Source organism: Coenobita brevimanus, chromosome 23 (genome assembly GCF_032717465.1).
Source record: "Coenobita brevimanus isolate Jiangsu-jjx chromosome 23, ASM3271746v2, whole genome shotgun sequence".
Taxonomy (NCBI): Eukaryota; Metazoa; Arthropoda; class Malacostraca; order Decapoda; family Coenobitidae; genus Coenobita; species Coenobita brevimanus.
Window position 1 is genome coordinate 56,799,707 of NC_136976.1, and position 20,636 is coordinate 56,820,342.

The 20,636-nt window shown below is 40.3% G+C and overlaps 1 protein-coding gene across 1 annotated transcript in view; it reads left to right on the forward strand.

Annotated features, from left to right (window-relative positions):
• Positions 1-20,636, forward strand: part of mbo (Nuclear pore complex protein Nup88) — a 177,059-nt gene that overhangs the window by 30,063 nt on the left and 126,360 nt on the right. The window contains exons 5-6 of the mRNA XM_080267290.1: positions 6,622-6,734; positions 14,067-14,247. Coding sequence (XP_080123416.1) covers positions 6,622-6,734; positions 14,067-14,247 — 294 coding nt within the window. The remainder of the gene's footprint in view (positions 1-6,621; positions 6,735-14,066; positions 14,248-20,636) is intronic.

A 20,636-nucleotide genomic window follows, 5' to 3' on the forward strand; every position in this document is an offset into this window, starting at 1 on the left:
GCTGAAGCATGTGGGAGAGATAGTAGTAGAATGGATGTGGAAGATGTGTAGATTGGCCTGGGATGAAGGTAGATTGCCGGAGGATTGGAAGTTGGGTATAAGTATTCCCTTGTACAAAGGAAAAGGGGAAAAAGAGGTGTTTGGTAATCATAGGGGCATTTGTGTTTTTATGGTAGAGGGTAAAGTATATGGTAGGATACTTATCGATAGAGTTAGGGACATTACAGAGGAATTAGTTGGAAAAGAACAGGGAGGTTTTAGGAAGGGAAGAGGTTGTGTAGATCAGATATTCATTCTTAGATCTGTAGTGGAAAAGTTTCTAGAGAAGGGAAAGAAGTTGTATGCAGCCTTCATGGATTTGGAGAAAGCATATGACAGGGTAGATAGATGAGGATTGTGGATAGTATTGAGAACATATGGAGCAGATGGGAAGTTGTTGAATGCTGTGAAGAGTCTGTATGAGGGTGCCAATGCTGTAGTGCATGTGGATAGTGAACTGAGTGAATTTTTGTGTTTGAAGGTTGGATTGAAACAGGGCTGTGTCATGTCTCCATTGCTGTTCAGTCTGTTTATGGATGAGGTTATAAAAGAGATACAAGGTTGGGCAGTGGATGTTGGAGCGGCCCTAAGGTCCTTTCGCAGCAAGAAGTCCGTTCAGGGAGTGGCAGAAGTTGGACTTTCCCCGAGTGCGACGTTGCCAATTTGACCACCAATTATCGGATTATCACTCTGTCTCCGTACCTACCCCCATCCCACCTGTTTCTCTCTCTCTCTCTCTCTCTACTGTATATATATATATATATATATATATATATATATATATATATATATATTTATATATATTTATATATATATATATATATATATATACTGTATATATTTATATATATATATATATTTATATATATATATATATTTATATATATATATATATATATATATATATATATATATATATATATATATATATATATATATATATATATATATATATATATATATATATATATATATATACAGTATATATATATATATATAGTATATATATATATATATATATATATCTATCTATCTATCTATATATATATATATATATATATATATATATATATATATATGTATATATTTATTATTTATTATCAACTTTTTTCCACACCAACTATGAGGTAAAAGTCTAGGCGCATTTTATTTTTAAGAGGTTTCCCCTGTAGGCCTAATCCTTTCTCTGACTCTGGGTCCCTCGCCGACCTCGGCGTGGCAGCATGGGAAAAAAGCCCTGCCACGTGTCATAGAATTCATTCAAATCGTTGTTATAATTCTAAAAAGTGATACTCAGTGTACTATATAGCTTCCTTTACTATATACAGAATATAAAAAACAATTTCAAATAGCACATAGATGGGAAATAAGAGAGAGAGAGGCATGTACTACGGTTGATTTGGCAGCATCGCTAGAGGTGATTCACCAGGTGGGCCCCATCCTGAATGGACTTCTTGCGGTGAAAGGACCATAATGAGAGAGGGCAGTGTGTGGAAACTCCCTTTACCGTTGTTCGCAGATGATACTGTGTTGTTAACTGAAGACAAATGCGAGCTGCAAGGCTTGGTGGATGAGTTTAGGAGAGTGTGTAAGAAATGGAATCGAAAGGTGAATGTAGGAAAGAGTAAAGTTATGGTCATCGAGAGAAATGAAGTCAGTAAATGTACAGTGAGGTTGGATGAGGAGGAAATGAAAAATGTGAGTGCATTTAATTACAGTACTTGGATAGTGTGATGAGTAAGGATGGAAGTTTAGATGGTGAAGTGCTTGAAAGGGTACAAGGAAGAGAGGTTGCTGGTTCTTTGAAAGCAGTGATAAGAAACAGAGAAGTGAGCATGAAAGAGAAAAAGTCACTGAATGACAATGTTGTGATACCAATTCAAACATAAGGAAGTGAAGTGTGGACTTTGTTGGAGGGACGGAAGTCAAGAGTGAGAGCAGTGGAAATGTGTAATTTGAGGGGAGCATGTGGAGTCACATGGAGAGATGGACTGACAAATGAGGAAATGAAGGAGCGTTGTGGTGTGGATGTGGATGTGACCGGAAGCGTTAGGAGAAACACATTGAGGTGGTTTGGCCATGTGGAGAGGATGGAGAGTGAGAGACTGATGAGGAGAGTGTATGTGAGTGAGGTGGAGGGGGGGAGAGGGTGGGGGAAGCCAAGGATGAGATGGAGGGATAGAATGGAGAGGTACGTTAGAGAGGGAGGTGTGAGCTGGGAGCTGTGCAGTGAAATGGCGGGGCACAGGGTGACATGGAGGCTATTTGTTTGTGGCCTCCCCTTACAGGATTATGGTGTCTGGCAATAGATAGATAGATAGGTAGAAACAGAAGAGGGCCTACTGTAGAATTGACCCCTGTGGTACGCCATAAGTAATGGAAGAATAGGGTGACTTTGTGTTACCAAAATGAACATATTGTTGTCTGTTGAGTAAAATTCAAACCATTTTAGCATTGTACCTCTTATCCCATAATGTTCCAGCTTAGAGAGGAGGATAAGGTGATCAGCTGTATAAAAGGCAGGTGGTGGCAACCATCATCCACTCACTTGATGTAGTGCTGCCTACTTCCTCCTTAGCCTTTATCAATTTTTTTCTGTGCCTCCCCTCCTCTCTTCCTATTTCTCCTATCTTTCCTGTCACTACTTATTGCTTTTCTTTCTGTTACAGGTGGCTTTATATTGAGTGACAAGCCAAATGGATTCCTGCAAGCCAAGAAACCGTTTACAATGCTGGGTGGTAACCATATAACCAAACCATACGTGCTCCCTACGTGTCAAGTGGGTTGGTGGAGGGTTAGTGCTCCTCCCTGTAAAACAAATAACTCAGAGTCAAATGGCCACCCCGTACGGGATTACGGCGTCTGGCAATAGATAGATAGATAGATAGAAGAAATATGGCCACAGGAAAGTCTTTATCATCTGTTGCATTCAGAATGTCGTCAGTAAGTGTCAGAAGTGCTGTCTCAGTTGTTCTGTTCTTACAAAAACCAAATTGGGAGTTATATATGATGGTATTGTTAGTACAAAATGTGTCAAGTTTATTATAAATTCATTTCTCTAATATTTTGCTGATTGCTGGCAAAACTGATGCCAGCCAATAGTTACTCATTAAATTTTTATAACCTGATTTGTAAATGGGGATAACTTTTGCAATTTTTAGCTTTTCTGGGAAGGTTCCTGATACCAAAGAAGTGTTTCATAGATGCAGAATGACAGGAGTAATAATTGAGGCAACTTCTTTGATAATGCTCCTGGGGATATCATCATACCCTGGTGCTGTATTTTTTAACTGCTGGATGATATTAAGAATTTCACTTTCAGAAGCAGGAGGGAGTCTTATATCATTTATGTTTCTGTTTTCGAGATACATGTAAAAGTTGGTTGGTGGTTCTATGATTGCTTGTGCCATATCTTTCCCTATACTTATAAAATAATTGTTAAAGTTTGTTGCTGTGTCCAAGGGTTTTGCAACGTTTCTATTGTTAGCAAAGAATGCTGTACACTTCTGATTAGGCTTATTTGTCTATTCATGATTGAGCTTATTGTGTTCCACTTTTTTTTGCTGTTACCAGAAACTGTTTCTAATTTATTTTTGTAATAGCTTGATCTGGCTGATCTAATAGGTCGAGTAACTTTATTCCTGATTTTTCTGTGTGCCTTCTCAGATTTGATTGGATGTTTGGCAAATTTTCTTTGGAGTTTGTTCTTCTCAGCAATAATTTTTTTAATGTTTGTAATGTAGAGGAGTTTGGAAGAGTGTGTGAAAGGAAGAAATTGAAAGTAAATGAGAATAAGAGTAAAGTGATGAAGTGTACGAGGTTGGTAGATGGTAGGGGGATGAATATAGTTTGCATGGCGAGATGCTTGAGGAGGTAGAGTGTTTTAAATATTTAAGGTCACATGTTGCTGTGGATGGAAGAATAGATGCAGAAGTGAAGTTTAGAATGGTTGAAGTAGGAAAGGTGCTGGGAGGAATGAAAAAAGTGTTTAGATGTCGTTCGCTTAGAATGGATGTAAAGAGAAGGCTGTATGAGGGTGTTGTGGTACCTCCTCCATTTTATAGGGCTGAAACATGGAATATGGGTGTAGCAGAGAGGAAAAGTTTGAATGTAATGGAGAGGAGGTGTCTGAGGAGTATGAGTGGAGTGATCTGTATTGATCGAATGCGAAATGATGAAGTGCGAAGGAGAACTGGAGTTGTTCGGGAGATGGCTGGTAGAGTTGAGCAGAGGGTGTTGCGATGGTTTGGGCATATGGAGAGAATGGATAATGAGCAATTGGTGAAAAAGATAACTAGATCTGATGTGAGAGGTGTAAGGCTGAGAGGAAGACCACAAATAGGATGGATGGACAGTGTGAAGAGAGCACTGGATGCGAGAGGGATGTCTGTTGAGCAAGGAAGAGTTGCTGTGCATGACAGAAATAAATGGAGAGAAATTGTGAATGAATAAATGATGACGCAGCCCAGAGGGGATATTCTCCTGCATTTGGTCTGATCAGCTAGTCAGGTCAGGTGCGGGTAAGGGGATGGGTCTGTTATGATGTGGCAGGGGTAAACCAGCTCTGCTGTCGGGCCCTGCTGCGGATGTCACTGATTGCACTGCGCAGTTGACCCTTGTGCGGTGTGGTGCGGTGAGGATCTGTCCCTTCTCCCCTTTGGGGCTAAGATGCGAATGAATGTGTTTGAATGGATGAGTAAATGGGGATTGTGTCGTCCTGTCTCAGCTACCTCCCTTTCCTTGGGGGAAGCAGCCTACTGTAGGTATATAGATAAATAGAACACTCACTCGATGTAGTGCTGCTCTCGGGTGTCTGCCCTTTCCTCTCCTCTATCCTTCTCTTCTTCCATCCTCTTCTGTCTTCCTTTCCTTCATTCTTTCCTTGTCCTTCTGCCTATGGGTGACTCTACAATCCCTCTTCTGTCTTTCTTTCCTTCATTCTTTCCTCTTCCTTCTGCCTGTGGGTGACTCTACACTTAGTGACAAGCCAAATGGTTTCCTGTACACCAGGAAACCATTTACTATGCTGGGTGGTAACCATATAACCAAATTCTGGCACCAGGTGGTTTAGTGGGTAATTATTGCTCGCCAATCAGATTGAGCCGTTGAAGGTTTATATCCAAGGGGTGGTTGGGGTTGATTGCTCATGTAATGCCACTCAGGGATGGGTGAGGCTGGTCACTCTCATCTTAAACGTCGGGCCCAGGCGCCTAGCCCCGGGCTCCTATGCTCTTCATGGGGCAGTGTAGGATTGGATGATGGATGAATGGTTATATATGGCTTTACAGAATATTTAGCTTTAATTATTCTCTCCTGTATTGGAAACAGATTATTAAAAGAATAATTAAATATGCTAGAAAAGTTACCTAATATCACATTCAGATCTTCCGAGGCAAAAACCAAATCCCAACTAACGTATGTCAGACTTTTTTAAAATGGTATAATGTTTTCACAAAAGTCCCTGTATTTAATCCTAGCAGTAACATGCTCTTTGCCCCCTGTGGGTAACTTAAATAAGGAAAATACAAGAAAGTGATGGGAATGTTACCAAAAATTATACCACTTTTGAGTAAGTCTATGTTGTTGGACCAAATATGGTCAGTCAGAGTGGCTGATGTATTCATAACTCGAGTTGGTTTGGTTATCAGGTTAAAAAAGTGTTTCATTTGGAAGGTAACCATGAGATCTTTAACATGGACTACAGTTTCAGATTTTAGAGCATCAGGATTATTATCACCGCATAAAATGCAAACCTTATTCTCAGTGCTAATTACAGAGAGTATTTGATCTGTTTTTTCGATAAAACAGTGAACATTGTTGTTAGGCCTCCTGTAAATATTACCTATTATTATGTTTGTGTTCCCTCATTTTATTTCAATTAATAAAAGCTTCTATGTGTGTTTCTCTGATCACCAAGTCCTTCCTTAACAAGAAGTCAAATTTCTTTTTAATATACAATGCTAAACCCTCACTATGTCGAGAAACATTAAGATTGAAATTGTGATATTCTTCAAATTGGTACAGATGATGAAAATTATCCGCAAGTATAGTTTTACTAAAACACAGTATATCAATAGGTGTCTGTCCGTAGAGTTGGGTGACAGGGCAGCTGGCCATGTGTAGAGATTTTGTTTCCGGGCCAGAACACAGAAAGTGTTCACCATAGGGTCTTGAAATTTCATTTAGTTATGTGTTTTTTAGTGAACTGGTGCTTTTTGGTAAGTAGAATGCCATGTCAAATAGTTTTTTTTTTTTTTTTTAATAATGAAAATATAAAAAAAAATAATAATAATAATTTTTCCAGAGATTTCAATGTGACCAGGTTATGTGTCCTCAAGGCTTTCTCCTTATGCTCACCTTTAAAAGAAAAGATTGGGGGTGTGAGGGCCTTTATGTGCTTGGTTAGGTGTGCAGGGAGGTGGGTGGGGGATATGTGCTTGGTCAAATGGAGGGTTGCAACAACATAGCATTGCCTATGTTTAGAGCCTAAGGTTGGATACTTTCTGAACTGACTTCGTATGGCATGTTTTGCACTGATACCTCTGCTATCCCCTATGTCAGTTTTTTTTTTGTGGTTCCTAGTTTGACGAAGGAGATGAGAGAGGGATATTGCATCGTGGTTTGCAGTGGCCAGTGTTTCTACTATTCGGCAGTGGAGATATCTACTTCATCATTACTACGCTAACTTCAAGCAAGTATGTTTGTTTATTCTTATATATTGTACATAGATGTTTACTTAATGTGGCATTTATGCTGTGAAGCATTGATAGGAGTGCAAGTGATCGGTCAGAGTTCTTTACTTGTTGATCTGAGGAGTCTTCTCGTAAGCTGAACAGAATTGTAAGGTAATAGGTAAAAAGTAATCTAATAGTGTGCATCATAATGAAGGAGTGAATGGAAATTGTTTCTAACCTCAGTCTGAGGAGATCTCTTGGACTTCTTTCAGTTAGATGTTGTCATTCTGTATCTGTTTTATTCCTCCTTATATCTTATATTACTCTTTTTGGGGAAACTCACAATTTGTTAAAGAGTTGACAAAGTCTAATTCATCCAGTGTAAAGTCTCTCCAAAGCTGGATGAAAACTACTCAGTGTGGCAAAACATACCCAGGATAAAAATTTAAGTTTTCACCATATTGAAAGAAATTAGAAATATGGAGTTTGATACACAGTTTTGGATGCAAGTTCATTAAATTTTGCTGTCCTACACTTTCAGAACTATTTAGAGTGCCTGGTAAAATGGATTACCAATTCTTTCACTACCATTCACACTTTCAAAATTCTCCGCTTCACCACACAGGCATGTCATCCAAGCATTCCCCCCCCCCCCAAAGTACACTTAACAGACACCTTTGGCATAGGGTGTTTCAGTCAATTACTAAGTTATAAAAAAAAAAAAAAAAAATTACATTGCCATACTGGTACATAATTCGTTCATACATATCATTTGTGTGTTATATATTCCATGTAGCGCTTCACTTTGCACATGCCTGTTTACCATCAACGCATCATCATTTTGTGTCTCAGTGCCTCCTCCCATACTTTCACTCACATAATGGCCTAAACTGAACTCAGTTCATCCTCTGTATGCACAGCCTAAATATTTTTGTCCATCTCATGATGGGTATGTTGAACATCCTTACCTTACAACTCCCATGCTGCCTTGTAGTTCTTACAACAGTATATCCAACCTATGCAGGCCACATACATTGCTTAGCGGTTTTATTTCCATGGCCCTTTTTCTTGACTTTTAATAGACATACCAATATAAAATCTCTCAGTGGTCAGTATTACATCATCATGAAGTTTTATGGCAGTCATTGACTCTAGTCCTTTTCTTTCATATCAGTGCCATCATTGCACCAGTTACTATTCTTCTTTGTGTCATTGTACTATCTACTTTCTTTATTTACTCATTTATTGAAAGGACTACTAGATATGTTGCTGTTTATTTTCCTTTGTTTGCTTACCCTGTACTCCTCTTTCCTATCACTGCACAGAAGTACTTGAACTGTTTCACTGATTCAGGGTCTCCTGTCCACCTTCATATCACACTTTGAATTAGTTTTTCTTTCAAAAGTTTTTCAAACACACTTTTTAGGAAGAGAGAGAGTTTGCTGATTACATATAAATCTGTGAATAATATTAGCCAGTTTGGCTATTTCCTGGTCCGGAGGGTTTATAGAGGTTAGCTAAGTATGTTAAAGTTATAGGGAGCAAAGAGTGTGTGTGCAGCAACACAAATTACTGATTTGTAACACGGTACTAAAGGAGTGGGTAGTGAAGGAATGGACTTGTGTGCCCAGGAAAAAATATGAAAGTTAAAAAACAAACTAAGTGATGTCTTTAATGGCGAGATGAGTATAGTGGTAGCTGAACAGGGAGCTGTAGACAGAACTGTTAGTGAGCAGTAAAGAGCTCTCAAGAACAGTCTCTTGAGAGTTACTGATTTAGTGTGTGGATGGACAAGGGGTCCACTAAGACATTAGGTAACATGGTGGTAGGATGAAGATTTAGAGTTCATAGTTAAGGAGAAAAGAAGACATATAGGAATGGAAAAAGGGTGGTAACAGAGAGAAATATTTGGTTGTCAAGTGTAGAGCCAGAAAGTAGGTTTACAGGTCAAAATCTGTGTTTTAGAGAGTTTTACGATAGCCTTAATTGTGCCAAAAGGAAGAATGTGTTTTTAAAGTGGTACAGTAGATGAAAAGAGAAAACAGGGATATTACTGGTGAGCAGAGGATGAAAAATGATGTAGAAGTCGTGGGGGACAGTGAGGATATTGAAGATGCTTGGAGAGACCACGAAAACCGGTTTCCGAATGAGGAGTTTGGCTGGAGCAGGGAAGACTTGGAGATAGTGGGTCCAGTTTTTTTGCCCTTGGCCTTTAACTGATGCTTTTATTGGGAGCAAGGCAATTGGCAGGATGCAGTCAGGGAAGGCAGTGGGTGTGTCTGAGTTGACTGGTGCAATGCCGAAGACCTCAAAGGAGATATAGAAATGAGCTTAGTTATTGATTTGATAAAGTTGATTATATGTTAAAATATTTTTCCAGGTGATTGGCTGAAGAGTGTGATTGTAAATGTGTATAAGGGAGAGGATGATGCCCTGGAAAGAGGAAATTTTAGAGGCATAAAACATCTGGGATAAATAGATAATGAAGGTAATGGTGTGAGTCCTGTAATGTATGATAGGAAAAAAGAGTGAACATTGATGAAATGCTATTTAGGTGTATGCTAGGAAAAGGGACCATTGATGCAATTTTCATTGTCCAACAGCTTCAGCAAAAATACATAGGAAAGAAGAGGGAGGTGTACTTTGTTGTTGATTTGGAGAAGGCCTTTGACAGAGTTTGTAAGGAGGTAAAGTGGGCAGTGAAAAATCTTGTGATGGAGGAGTGACTGGTTAGAGTACAGCAGTTTGGCACTGTAAAAGGATACTCGCACCTGAGTGAGAGTGAATGGAGGTTTGAGTGATGAGTTTCTGTGAATTTGGCATGCATCAGGGGTCAGTCTTAAGCTCTTTATTGTTTTTCATTGTGTCTGAAGCTCTCTTATGTGACTTCAGAACTGAATTCCTGTGGTAGATGTTGTATGCTGATGACTTGGTGTTGATTGCAGAGAATGAAAGGGAGGTGAAGGGAAGATTTAGGAAGTGGAGAGATGGAATGGGATACAAAGGTTTGAGAATAAATGCAGTTAAAGGTGTTGATCTCTAGGGCTGGTGGCATCACTCCCAAAGCAGAGAGAATGTGGCCATGTTCAGTTTGCCACTAGGGTGTGGGAAGTAACGCCATCTTGTGCAGTGTTTATGGTAAGTGGGTGAATAAGAGATGTAGTGGTATTAGAGGTAGGCTGCATAACAATGCTGATTTCGTGTGTGAGGTGTGTTGGGGAGAGCACATAGAGATTGTCAGACATGACAGGATAGTTCTTGCTGGAGAGTCTCTTGAGTGTGTGGAGGAGTTTTGCTACTTGGAGGACATGTTTATGTGCTGGAGGTGGGGCTGGAGCTAGTTCTGTAGCTAGGATAAAGAATAGCTGGAGGAGGCTCAGGGGGCTATCACCTCTCCTGACATTGGGAGGGCTCTCCCTCCGTGCTAAGGGGCCCTTGTGTGCAGCATGTGTTTAGAGTATACTGCTGTATGGTAGTGAGACCTGGACTGTAAAGTAAGAGAATATTCGTAGGCTAAAATATACAGAAAGGTTAATGATTAGATGGATGTGCAGTGCATACTTAAATGAGAGAATTGGAGGATTAGGATTGCAATTGAAGAATTGAGAGAAAAGTTGGAACTTCAGTGAATTAATGTTGTGTTGAGGAGGTGTACTGTAGGTTGATATGGTATGGACATGAGAGGATGCACAGTGACATATTATGCATTTTTACGAGGAGCGGAGCTCAGCTCAGTTACCTACAAAATGCCGAAGGTAAGGGTACGAAATCTTCTCCATGCCGCCGCTAGCAGTAGCCCAAGCAAATTTTGGATGAAATCTATGGATGAGTGTAGTGATGATAGTGATACATTGTTAGATGATGTCAGTGATGGTTCAGATGCTGATTTACACCTTATCTGATCGCAAGATTGACACTGACGACACAGTGCAACCATAACACATGTTAGCCTGGCACCACCGCACAGGGAATATTTATTACTTCATGGACCTGTTTCAGATATTATTATTTGTTTGCCATATTGTGTTATATACCATTGACCTCGGGATTTTTTTCTCTGTCTTTTGACAATATATTTTTTTTTTAGTATTTTTTTCTAAATACTTTGAAAACTGCCGCACACGGGATGTACATGTAAACAAACACTGACGCAGTGAATGGGTTAAGTGAGCAAGGCCAATGCAAGCTGAGATCGAGCACTGTGGAGGCTATTAGGTGACCAAGGCCAATGCATATAAGCAATTTGGAGCCTTTATAAACGAAGTTAACTAAAAGAGCCATCACCTGACTCATAGTGTATATATATACATATATTGGCACTGTCTGACTTGGCCACTCACAGATGTCTAGAAAAGTCTAAACAAGTCTGCAAAGATGCAGTTCATTATAAGCTAGCGGCACAGCACACATACCAGGGCTGTTCAACAACTCTGGAAGTAGGACCGAATTATGAAACTCAGATTAACAAAAGGGTTATACATTATTAAGCCTGTACATACAGAAAGAAACAAGGCATTCATATATTATTTACATTTGCATTTTCTGCTACATATATGAATAAAAAGAAAAATGCAAAACTTTCTGTTTTATGCATGTTTATTTGTTTATTTTCATTCTTCTGAGTTGATCAGAGGGCCAAACTAAAACGACCAAAGGGCTGGATTTGGCCCATGGGTCTCCAGTTGAGTAGCTCTGACATATATTGTATAAATAGATAAGCAACTATGGGGCCATTACAAACCCAGTCTTGAAAATGTTACTCTTGTAAAAGCATCATCCCTTGGTTTTATGATACTGTATTTGATATATTGTTCTCACTGAAATGGTTAGGGATATGATGACCTAACCTCTTACTACGTAATGTGCAAGCTGCCTTGTAGCCTCTACAAAATATGAGGGACAAAATAGGAAATATAACTTCTGTCTTCTACCAGCAGTGTCTTGAAATAGACCCAGGATCTTTGCTGTTAATATTGTCACTCCATGTTAAGCATGAGAAACAAGAATAGACTGGTGTTTATTGTCACTCCATGTTAAGCATGAGAAACTAGAATAGACTGGTGTTTATGAATCATGGCAGTACATGTCATTATTTATTCCCTTGGAACAACTGCCAAACATTACACGAATTGTATCGGTAACATCCCTCCTTCTCCACCCAACTCCATAATTTACAAACACATACTGTACATAAACACAACCAACCAAACCTTCCTGCCAAACAGTATCCTTCCTGAGCCTTCACCAGGCGTCCACTCATCAGAAGTTACCCAACCTAGAGAGATACAGGTACACTTAGCCAGACTGTGATGTGACCATCGCTATTCCATGCTACAGTACCAACACAAAATACTTCTCACAGTCTTTTATGTCCATACTGCAGTGCAGCCCCCACACTACCACATACTCACCTCATGCACACACTTTCACCACACAGACTGTCCTTCAACAAAACCACTACAAAAGATCCCTAGGATCAGTCAGTTACCCATGGTCCATTTGATTCATGTCTAGATGAGCCTAGGGTTACAGCAACAACATTATAGCAACATAAGACATAGTTTGTTCACTTGAGACAACCAGTGCATGCCCAGAAAACTAATGTGATTGGATCTTGCAAATTATTTATTTTAACCCTTTCATTTTTATGCTGATGGCATGCATCTTTGTGTTAAGATGACCAGTATTAATGATATGAAGAATAAACAGTAAATCCTAATGTTGAATATTAAGATCTGGTTGGCAAAGAGGAAACAAACTGGATGATGGTAAAACAGAAATCATTATTATTCTGGGAAACAAAAGGGATGATGATGCTAATTGTGCCCTGACTCTGATGATTGGCAAGTCACAACTTTGTCCAGTCTGTTCTGTTCAGAATCTGGCCGTTCATTTCAGTTAAAAACTAAATTATAAAGAATATGTTAATCAAGTTGTCAGAAGTTGTAACCTGTACGTCAGAAGACTGTCCTCTGTAAAACATTTTCTAAATGAATGATGCCTCAATATTGGTCCATACAATTTCTTCTGTCTTGTGTTGATTGGTGCACATTATGGATTGGTCTCCCAAATAATCTGCTAAAAGAGGTTCAGTCTGTACTGAACAGGAGATCAAGGCTTATCATTAGCCCTCCCCCAAGAACTCCAACTTCCTTATCTGTAATTGAGTCTCACTGGTTGCCAGTAAAGGCTAGAATAGAATTTAAACTGTCTATTACTTTCAGGGTCCTTAAGTTTGATAAACCAAAGTATCTTGCTGAACTGTTGAAACTTCTGCTGATGCACCCAGGTGTGATTTTAGAAAATGAAGATGATCCCTTGGGCCTTGATGAGTCTAGAGTTGTTCACCAGCAACCATTCTCTGATTGATCTTTTTCATATACTGCCCCTAGGTTATATAATAATTACCATTATACATGAGGCAATTGACTTTTGTTGAATCTTTTAAGAGGCAGCTCAAAGCTTTTGTAGTATGAAGGAGCTATGATCTGGAAAGAAGTTTTGTGATGGATGATTGTGAGGTTTAAATTGCTGCCACCTCTGCTGGCTAAACTTGTATATAAATGGTGTCATTTATTTATTTATTCTTAATTGTTTTGAAAGTGCATCAGATGCTTGTGAATTCCATATTGGAGGGTCTGGTGTTTTGGGGGTAACGAAAGACCAATCATTTTTGTTATTATTATAAGGAGCGCTCACCATCCACTCACTCGATGAAGTGCTGCTCTCGGGTGCCTGCACATTCCTCTCTTCCATCCTTTGTTCCTACCTCCTTCTGTCATTCTTTCCTTCATTCTTTCCTCTTCCTTCTGTCTGCTGGTAACTACACTGAGTGACAAGGCAAATGGTTTCGTGTACACCAGGAAACCATTTACCACTCAGGGTGGTAATCATATAACCAAATTATGGCACCTGGTGGTTTAGTGGGTAATTAAGGTGCTCCAATCGGATTGAACTTGTGCAGGTTTATATCCAAGGGGTGGTTGGGCTTTATTGCTCATGTAATGGTACTCAGGGATGAGTGAGGCTTGTCACTCTCATCTTAAATATTGGGACCAACTTGGTTACCCCTGGGCCCCTATGCACCTCATGGGGCAACACAGGATTAGATGATGATGATTATTATTATTATTTCAGTATTATATTTATTATTTTTATTTATTATTTAGTCACACAATCACTGGATGATTTGTTCAGTTTAGGGGAGTTGACTTGTAGTGAAGAGGTAAAAAACAAACTACATTACACCTTCCACTGTGATGATGACCATTTGAAAGCCAGTGCCAGATGATTTTATCAGTGTTAGTACAGAACTCTCATAGTGAACAGGCTAATCAAATTTCTTATTTCCAGACCATGGAAACATACCTTACAAGGACCAGTGAGTATGACACCTGCCACTTTGGACAATTACGGGGTGGACTTTTGTGGCCTGTTGGTTTTGCCTTCATCTCCACCGGTCCTGGTACTGGCCACCACCTCTGGTCACCTACATCATTGTGTCCTCATTCACCCTAACACAGATGCAGAGAAGGTCAGTCAACCATATTCTGTTATATGCATAGTGGTCATACATAGTTGCACAGAACTGCATGTACACCCAGCAAAAGCATTATTGTAATTTTTACTGTAGTGTACTGTAATTTATCTTCTTAAACAAAATAGGATGCTATGGTGTATGCTGATAATAAACAAGATCTTTGCAGATTGGTGTAGAGTCTGTGATTTTCTTAGAGTGCCTCTTCTGACTTTCTTTCCTTCATTCATTCCTTGTCCTTCTGCTTATGGGTGACTTTACACTCCCTCTTCTGTCTTTCTTTCCTTCATTCTTTCCTCTTCCTTTTGCCTGTGGGTGACTCTACACTGAGTGACAAGCCAAATGGTTTCCTGTACACCAGGAAACCATATACAATGCTAGGTGGTAACCATATAACCAAATTTTGGTGCCTGGTAATTTAATGAGTAATTATGGCATTCCAATCGGATTGAGCTGGTGAAGGTTTATATCCAAAGGGTGGTTGGGGTTGATTGCTCATGTAATGCCACTCAGGGATGAGTGAGGCTGCTCACTCTCATCTTAAATGTCAGGACCTGCTTGCCTAGCCCCGGGCTCCTATGCTCGTCATGGGGCAATGTAGGATTGGATGATGAATGAATGAATGAATGAATGTCATGTTGTCTGTAGAGCAAAGATTAGTGGCTGTGCATGATAGAAATGATTGGAGAGAAATTGTTAATGAATAAATTATGATGTGGCCCTGAGGGGATAGCTTCCCTCATTTGGTCTGATCAGCTGATCAGGTCAGGTGCGAGTACAGGGATGGATCCGTTATGATGTGGCAGGGGTAAACCCACTCTGCTGTCAGGCCTTGCTGCGGATGTCGCTGATTGCACTGGGCAGTTGACCCTCATGTGGTGTGGTGCAGTGAGGATCTGTCCCTTCTCCACTTGAGGCTAAGATACGAATAAATGTGTGTGTATGGATGAGTAAATTGGGAGTGTGTCATCTTGTCTCGGCTACCCCCCTTTCTTTGGGGGAAGCAGCCTAGGTATATAGGTAGATAGATAGTCATGTTGTGAAAGTGAACATAAGAGTAAAGTGGTGGATGTTTATTGGTAGGTAATTCTCACTGTGATATGTTGAGTGGAGAGAGAGAGATAGATTGGAATTAGTGAGGGTGCCTTGGAGCACTAATAGAAAAGAAGGGTAAATATGCAAAGGAGGTGCAAACTATAGTTGCACAGGGGAGGAAGGTGGCTGGGGATTTTACAGTCCTGATACTAAACAGGTCTGAGTGTGGAGGTTGTAAGAGGATTGCATGAAGGTGTGGCCGTACCAACATTTGTGTATTAGTATCAGACTTTAGCTTGGCATGAGAGCAGACAATCATTGTTGTTGAATTACCCTGATCTGTCAGGCTGAGCAGACCTGTTAACTGCATGCAAGCAACTGTCCCTGCAGGGTTGTCCTATGCATTGAACTGATATTCCATTTCGGTAGACATTGCCTTGCCACAGTAGGCACAAGGAAGAATGTGGAGGTCTGGTTTCTGAATGGATGCTGCATTTGCATCTCCACCCAATTAACCCTTTGAGATTCAAATGACTGTTTCGATCGTCATTTCAAATCCAACCTCAGAGATTCGGATGACGCTTTTAATCGTCATTTTAAGAAACTTTTGTAAAATATTCACCATAAATCGCATTTACTCATCATAACAAAGAGGCTCGAGCATGATGTCACAGAATGGTTGCTCTATGTGTGCTGTTACTGCACGGCTGGTCTGACTCATGGGTTTGTTTCTTTATAACTTTATTCTTGGTGAAAACTTTTCTACAGTAAGGTATAAAATTTTTGATTTTTGCTTAACTTCAACTCGTCACTTTGACTTTTTCATATTCTTTGTTTTCCTTTTATGAACATACTACGATAAAGTACAACTATTCAGCTTCAAAATAGCACCACAACCAGCATCCTATCATAAAAACTGTATTTACCTTGACCGATCAAAGAAAAACAACGGGAAGCGAATATGCGGCTGAGACTAAAATAAAATTGTGCATCTCTTTCCTTTCGCTTTAGTGCACAATGAAATGCAAAAATTACCATAATCTATATATCATTGTAAAGGTATTTTATTGTATTTTTGCATGGTTTAAACCAAATTTACATATCTTTACTCATTATTATTTGCCGAATATTTTTCTACGGCAAGGTATAAAATTTTTGCTTTTCGCCTAACTTCAACTCATCATTTTGACATTTTATTTTCTTTGTTCTCCCTTTTTGAACATACTACGATAAAGTACAACTATTCAGCTTTAAAATGACACCAAAACCAACATTCTATCTTGATAAGTGTATTTACACAGAGTGATCAAAGTAAAATATTGGGCCGCGAAGATGTGGGTCAGCGTGCATGGCTGACTCTGGCACAGATGTAATCTGCCTGGCCCAAAAACCTGATAGGGTTAACAGGGGCACCATAGGAGGCTCCACATCACCCCATTAGGCTTTTCACTTTGTGTAGAACCATCTGAATTGGAAAGAAGATTAGTAAATAGTACAGGAAGGATGAGAAAAGTAAGAAAAGAGGACAGACATAAAAAGAATGATAAAGGTGAAGGAAGAAGTAGGCTGCACTGCTTTAACTGAGTGGATGATGGTTGCCGCCACCTACCACTAGAACAAAAAGTAAATAGTAAGAGAAATGGCAGCTGGATTATTGAGGTATGTGTACATAGTGCACAGAATGGATAGAAGAAGAAATAATGATGGCTGTGAACAATGTGGAATAGGGAAGTCTGTTAACCCTTACCTGCCGGTGAATGGTAATATCCAATGTCAAATTTGTGGACCGGTGATGCCGGATGTCAGATATAACCGCAAGTGTTTTCGCGCCATAGTTTGAAGTGGCCACCACATGATCTCATCACCAGAGGGTTGGGAGAGACTCCTGCCACTCGAGGTAAGCATACCTCAGTCGTGTCTGTGACTTTGCCAGGTGTAGGATGATGTTTTCTTAAACCTCTTGTCCGATTCTATTCCTGTCTCACTTGGAACCCTTGCCTCATCCACCCCTGCCAAGCCTTTTTCAAGGATACCAGGAAAGGGCTCAGTGACAACACCATAGGGCATGCCTTGGATGCATCTGTGTCTAGCTTAGCTAGTAATGGAGAAGTTATCACATTGAGAGTGAAGCCAAGGTCAGGTCTGCACACACACACATGAATACATCGTGCCTTGAGCGCCAAAAGTTAATCATCTTCTTCATGTCCTTACTCATCAATTTGTCCACCTACAGACCTTGGGATACTTTTATTCACAAGAAGAAGAGTTGATGGGTAATATGGTCTTTAATTTATTTCCCTAACTGCTATACTTTCTGAGACATTAAGGTTTGGAAACAGGCTATTTTCAGAAACTTGTCAGTACTGAGAGGATGACCACGTATAAATAGCCCAGCGTCTAGGGGTTTATAGGGGAGAAGAGAGTGTGCATGGATGATGTAGTCATTTGGAGAGATTGTATGTAGTGACACTGATGGTAGTACCGGTAGTTGTAGTCCCAGTTTATCTGAACATAAATCCATTGGACTTTATAAAGGACAAAGTTACTGTTTTGCAGTCCATCATCCTCTTTTGAGTGTTTGAGAGGGAGCTGAGGACATTTGTATAACTGGGCTGGTATTACTGATGGTACAGTCAGCCTAAGAAGTGACGGCAGAGTATCCAGAGGTTTTCGGTCAGTGATAGTGCACATACTCTTCCTTATATCTCTATGAGGAGAAACCTATTACGTAAAATTGTTACAAAAAACAATAAATCAATGCCAAAGTACCTGTATATTTCAAAATTGTAGGAAGTAGTTCGTTAGTTACGATAATAGGAAATCCTAAATGGAGCTACAGTAATCCCTGTACTATCTGGACGCCCACTTTCCGGACATCCCCACTTACCAGATTTTTGGTCCCGGGATCCAGTTTTCCCAAAATGGGCCAAAAACTACAAAAAATTAAAAAGAAATCCGACTTTTTCCCGCCCGTAATTTGAACTTGGCGCGCGCTGCGTGAGCCAGCTGTGTTTTGGTGCGTCGTTCCTCCACTGTCCGCTAGAGTGCCCCTGCATCATCCCCATTACCTCCCGTCTCTTGTTGTGTGTGCACACTCGTCGTCATGGCTGCCCATGTGCTCGCTTTTGTGGTGGTGCCTTACCTGCTGCAGGCTCTCCTGCTGATCTCGTGCCTCTTATTAGTGTGTGTGATGATGGCCCCACCGCCTTAGAAGAGGAAGAGAGTGGTTTTGACTCTGGAGAAGAAGAGGGAGATATTGGACAAGATGGATGCGGGATGGTCTTCCTCACGCATCCTCCATGAATTCAACCTGGTCCGATCTACAGTACCCTCGCATCCAACACGGTAATATTGTCATGCATGGGTCACGTGTTGGACCAAAAACGTGTTGGACTAACAACAGAGCTTATGGGGAAAAATGAATTATGTCAGCAACCCTAGGAAAAGTCACCCTAAATACCTACCATATACCTATACATATATCTGTACTACTGTAATTATAATTTTTTTTTTTTTTTATATATATAAATAACAGAACGGAGGAAGGAAAAACAAATGGGTAAAAAAAAAATAATCCAAACACCAGATTACTGGTGTCTTCTGTTCATAAAATATCTGTAACAATTAGACTTGAACAGTTGTGGGTTGAAATTTGGAGGAAAACAACTCTGGGGAAGCGAGTTCCAGAGAGATGCAGTTCGGGGAATGAAAGAATTCTGATAGGCAGAAGTTCTGCAATATGGTTGAGTGACATTCCAGTCATGAGCGCTACCAGATGCCCGTGTAGCACGAGGGAAGGCATAGAGAGGTGGCGCCATGGACGCAACTTCGTCTGAGCATTTGCCAAAAAAATATCTGTAAAATAATGCAAGGGAGGCAACATTCCTTCTTACTTGCAGGGGAGGTAGTTTATATGTAATGGGAGGGTTGTTAATGAGTCTAACAGCTTTATTCTGAATTTTGTCTAGTTGTCTTAATGCAACCTCTCCACAACCATTCCACAAGGGTGAGCAATATTCAAGCTGAGAGCGCACTTGACTCTTATAAATTATAGCTAACTGCTCATCGGCGAAGAAGTTACGGACTCTGTACAATAATCCAAGTTTCTTTGAGGCGGTTTTAGTAAGTGATCTGACATGAGAGGTCCAGCTGAGGGCACTGTTAAGTGAGACACCAAGAATTTCAATACTTTTGGAGAAGGGAATATTAGTAGCACTGAAGGTAATGTACGAATCTGGCAATATCTGTCAATTAGTAAACTGTATATATTTAGTTTTATTAGCATTAAAAGAGACAAGGTTGTTTTGTCCCCATTCACTGATTGTAGATAGATCTTGATTTATGGAGATGGCTGTACTGAGTTGAGAGGTAGAGATATTAGACTTTGTAAATGGATGTCTGAGTGTGAATGAACTATGTAGTGTTGAGTCATCTGCATATGAGTGAATGGAATTGTGAGTGACAGATAAGAGATCATTAACCCCTAAAACGCGGATCGTCGCGTTTGCGACGCTCGGCCAAAAGGACAGGACGGCTGGGCGTCGCGTTTGTGATTTTAGTAAATTTTGAATAACCGCGGGCAAGCAGGCTCCAGCTGGTATTGTCTATCAGTACCACCACCCTCTAGCTACAACTAGCATACTTTACCTTTGTACTACTGACCTCAGTTGTTGCCAAATATCGCGTTTTCCCCCCATCCCCCCCCCCCACCATGGCCCGGCCAGCCTGGCTGTGATACATGGCAGCACTCTGAGCGCTCAGAACTGTAAATCTGCGCTCTCCTCTCACAAGCAGTTTATGCTACTAGGAAACGCTTGTTTCCCCAGTTGTAACACTAGCTTTTTTTCTCACGGTTTGCCTCTGTTTAGCGTCAGTTTACTGCAGGCTTTCAAAGTGACATTATGGCGAGTTCTAGCTCTTCCCAGTCAGTGCAAGCGGCCGACAGGAACGAGAATAAAGTGGCGGACTTAAGGCAGAATAAAAAGCGCGCCGTGGTGATCTTTTGGGAAGTAATATGATTGAAAATAATGTAGTATACATGTTTTTAGCTGTGAAAATGGAAATGTTTGTTGAGTGACGGGAAGACCGCCGCCACAGTGCATGTCGGCCGTACGCTCCGTTCATTTTAGCCTTATTTTCAGTGCTTATTGTACAAATACGGATTCCTAACTACCTTCACGTTGTAGTATAAAGTTTACTGTGACAGAATGAGGCTGTGGTAGAGGGGAAACAGGGTTGCTGGAGGTGTGAAAGTGAAGATTTGGTTACCCAACTTTGCAAGTCTCCACAAGTCCTTGGATAGTCCACGAAGGCTCAACACCTGTCTCTGGAGAAAGCTGAATGTAAGTACT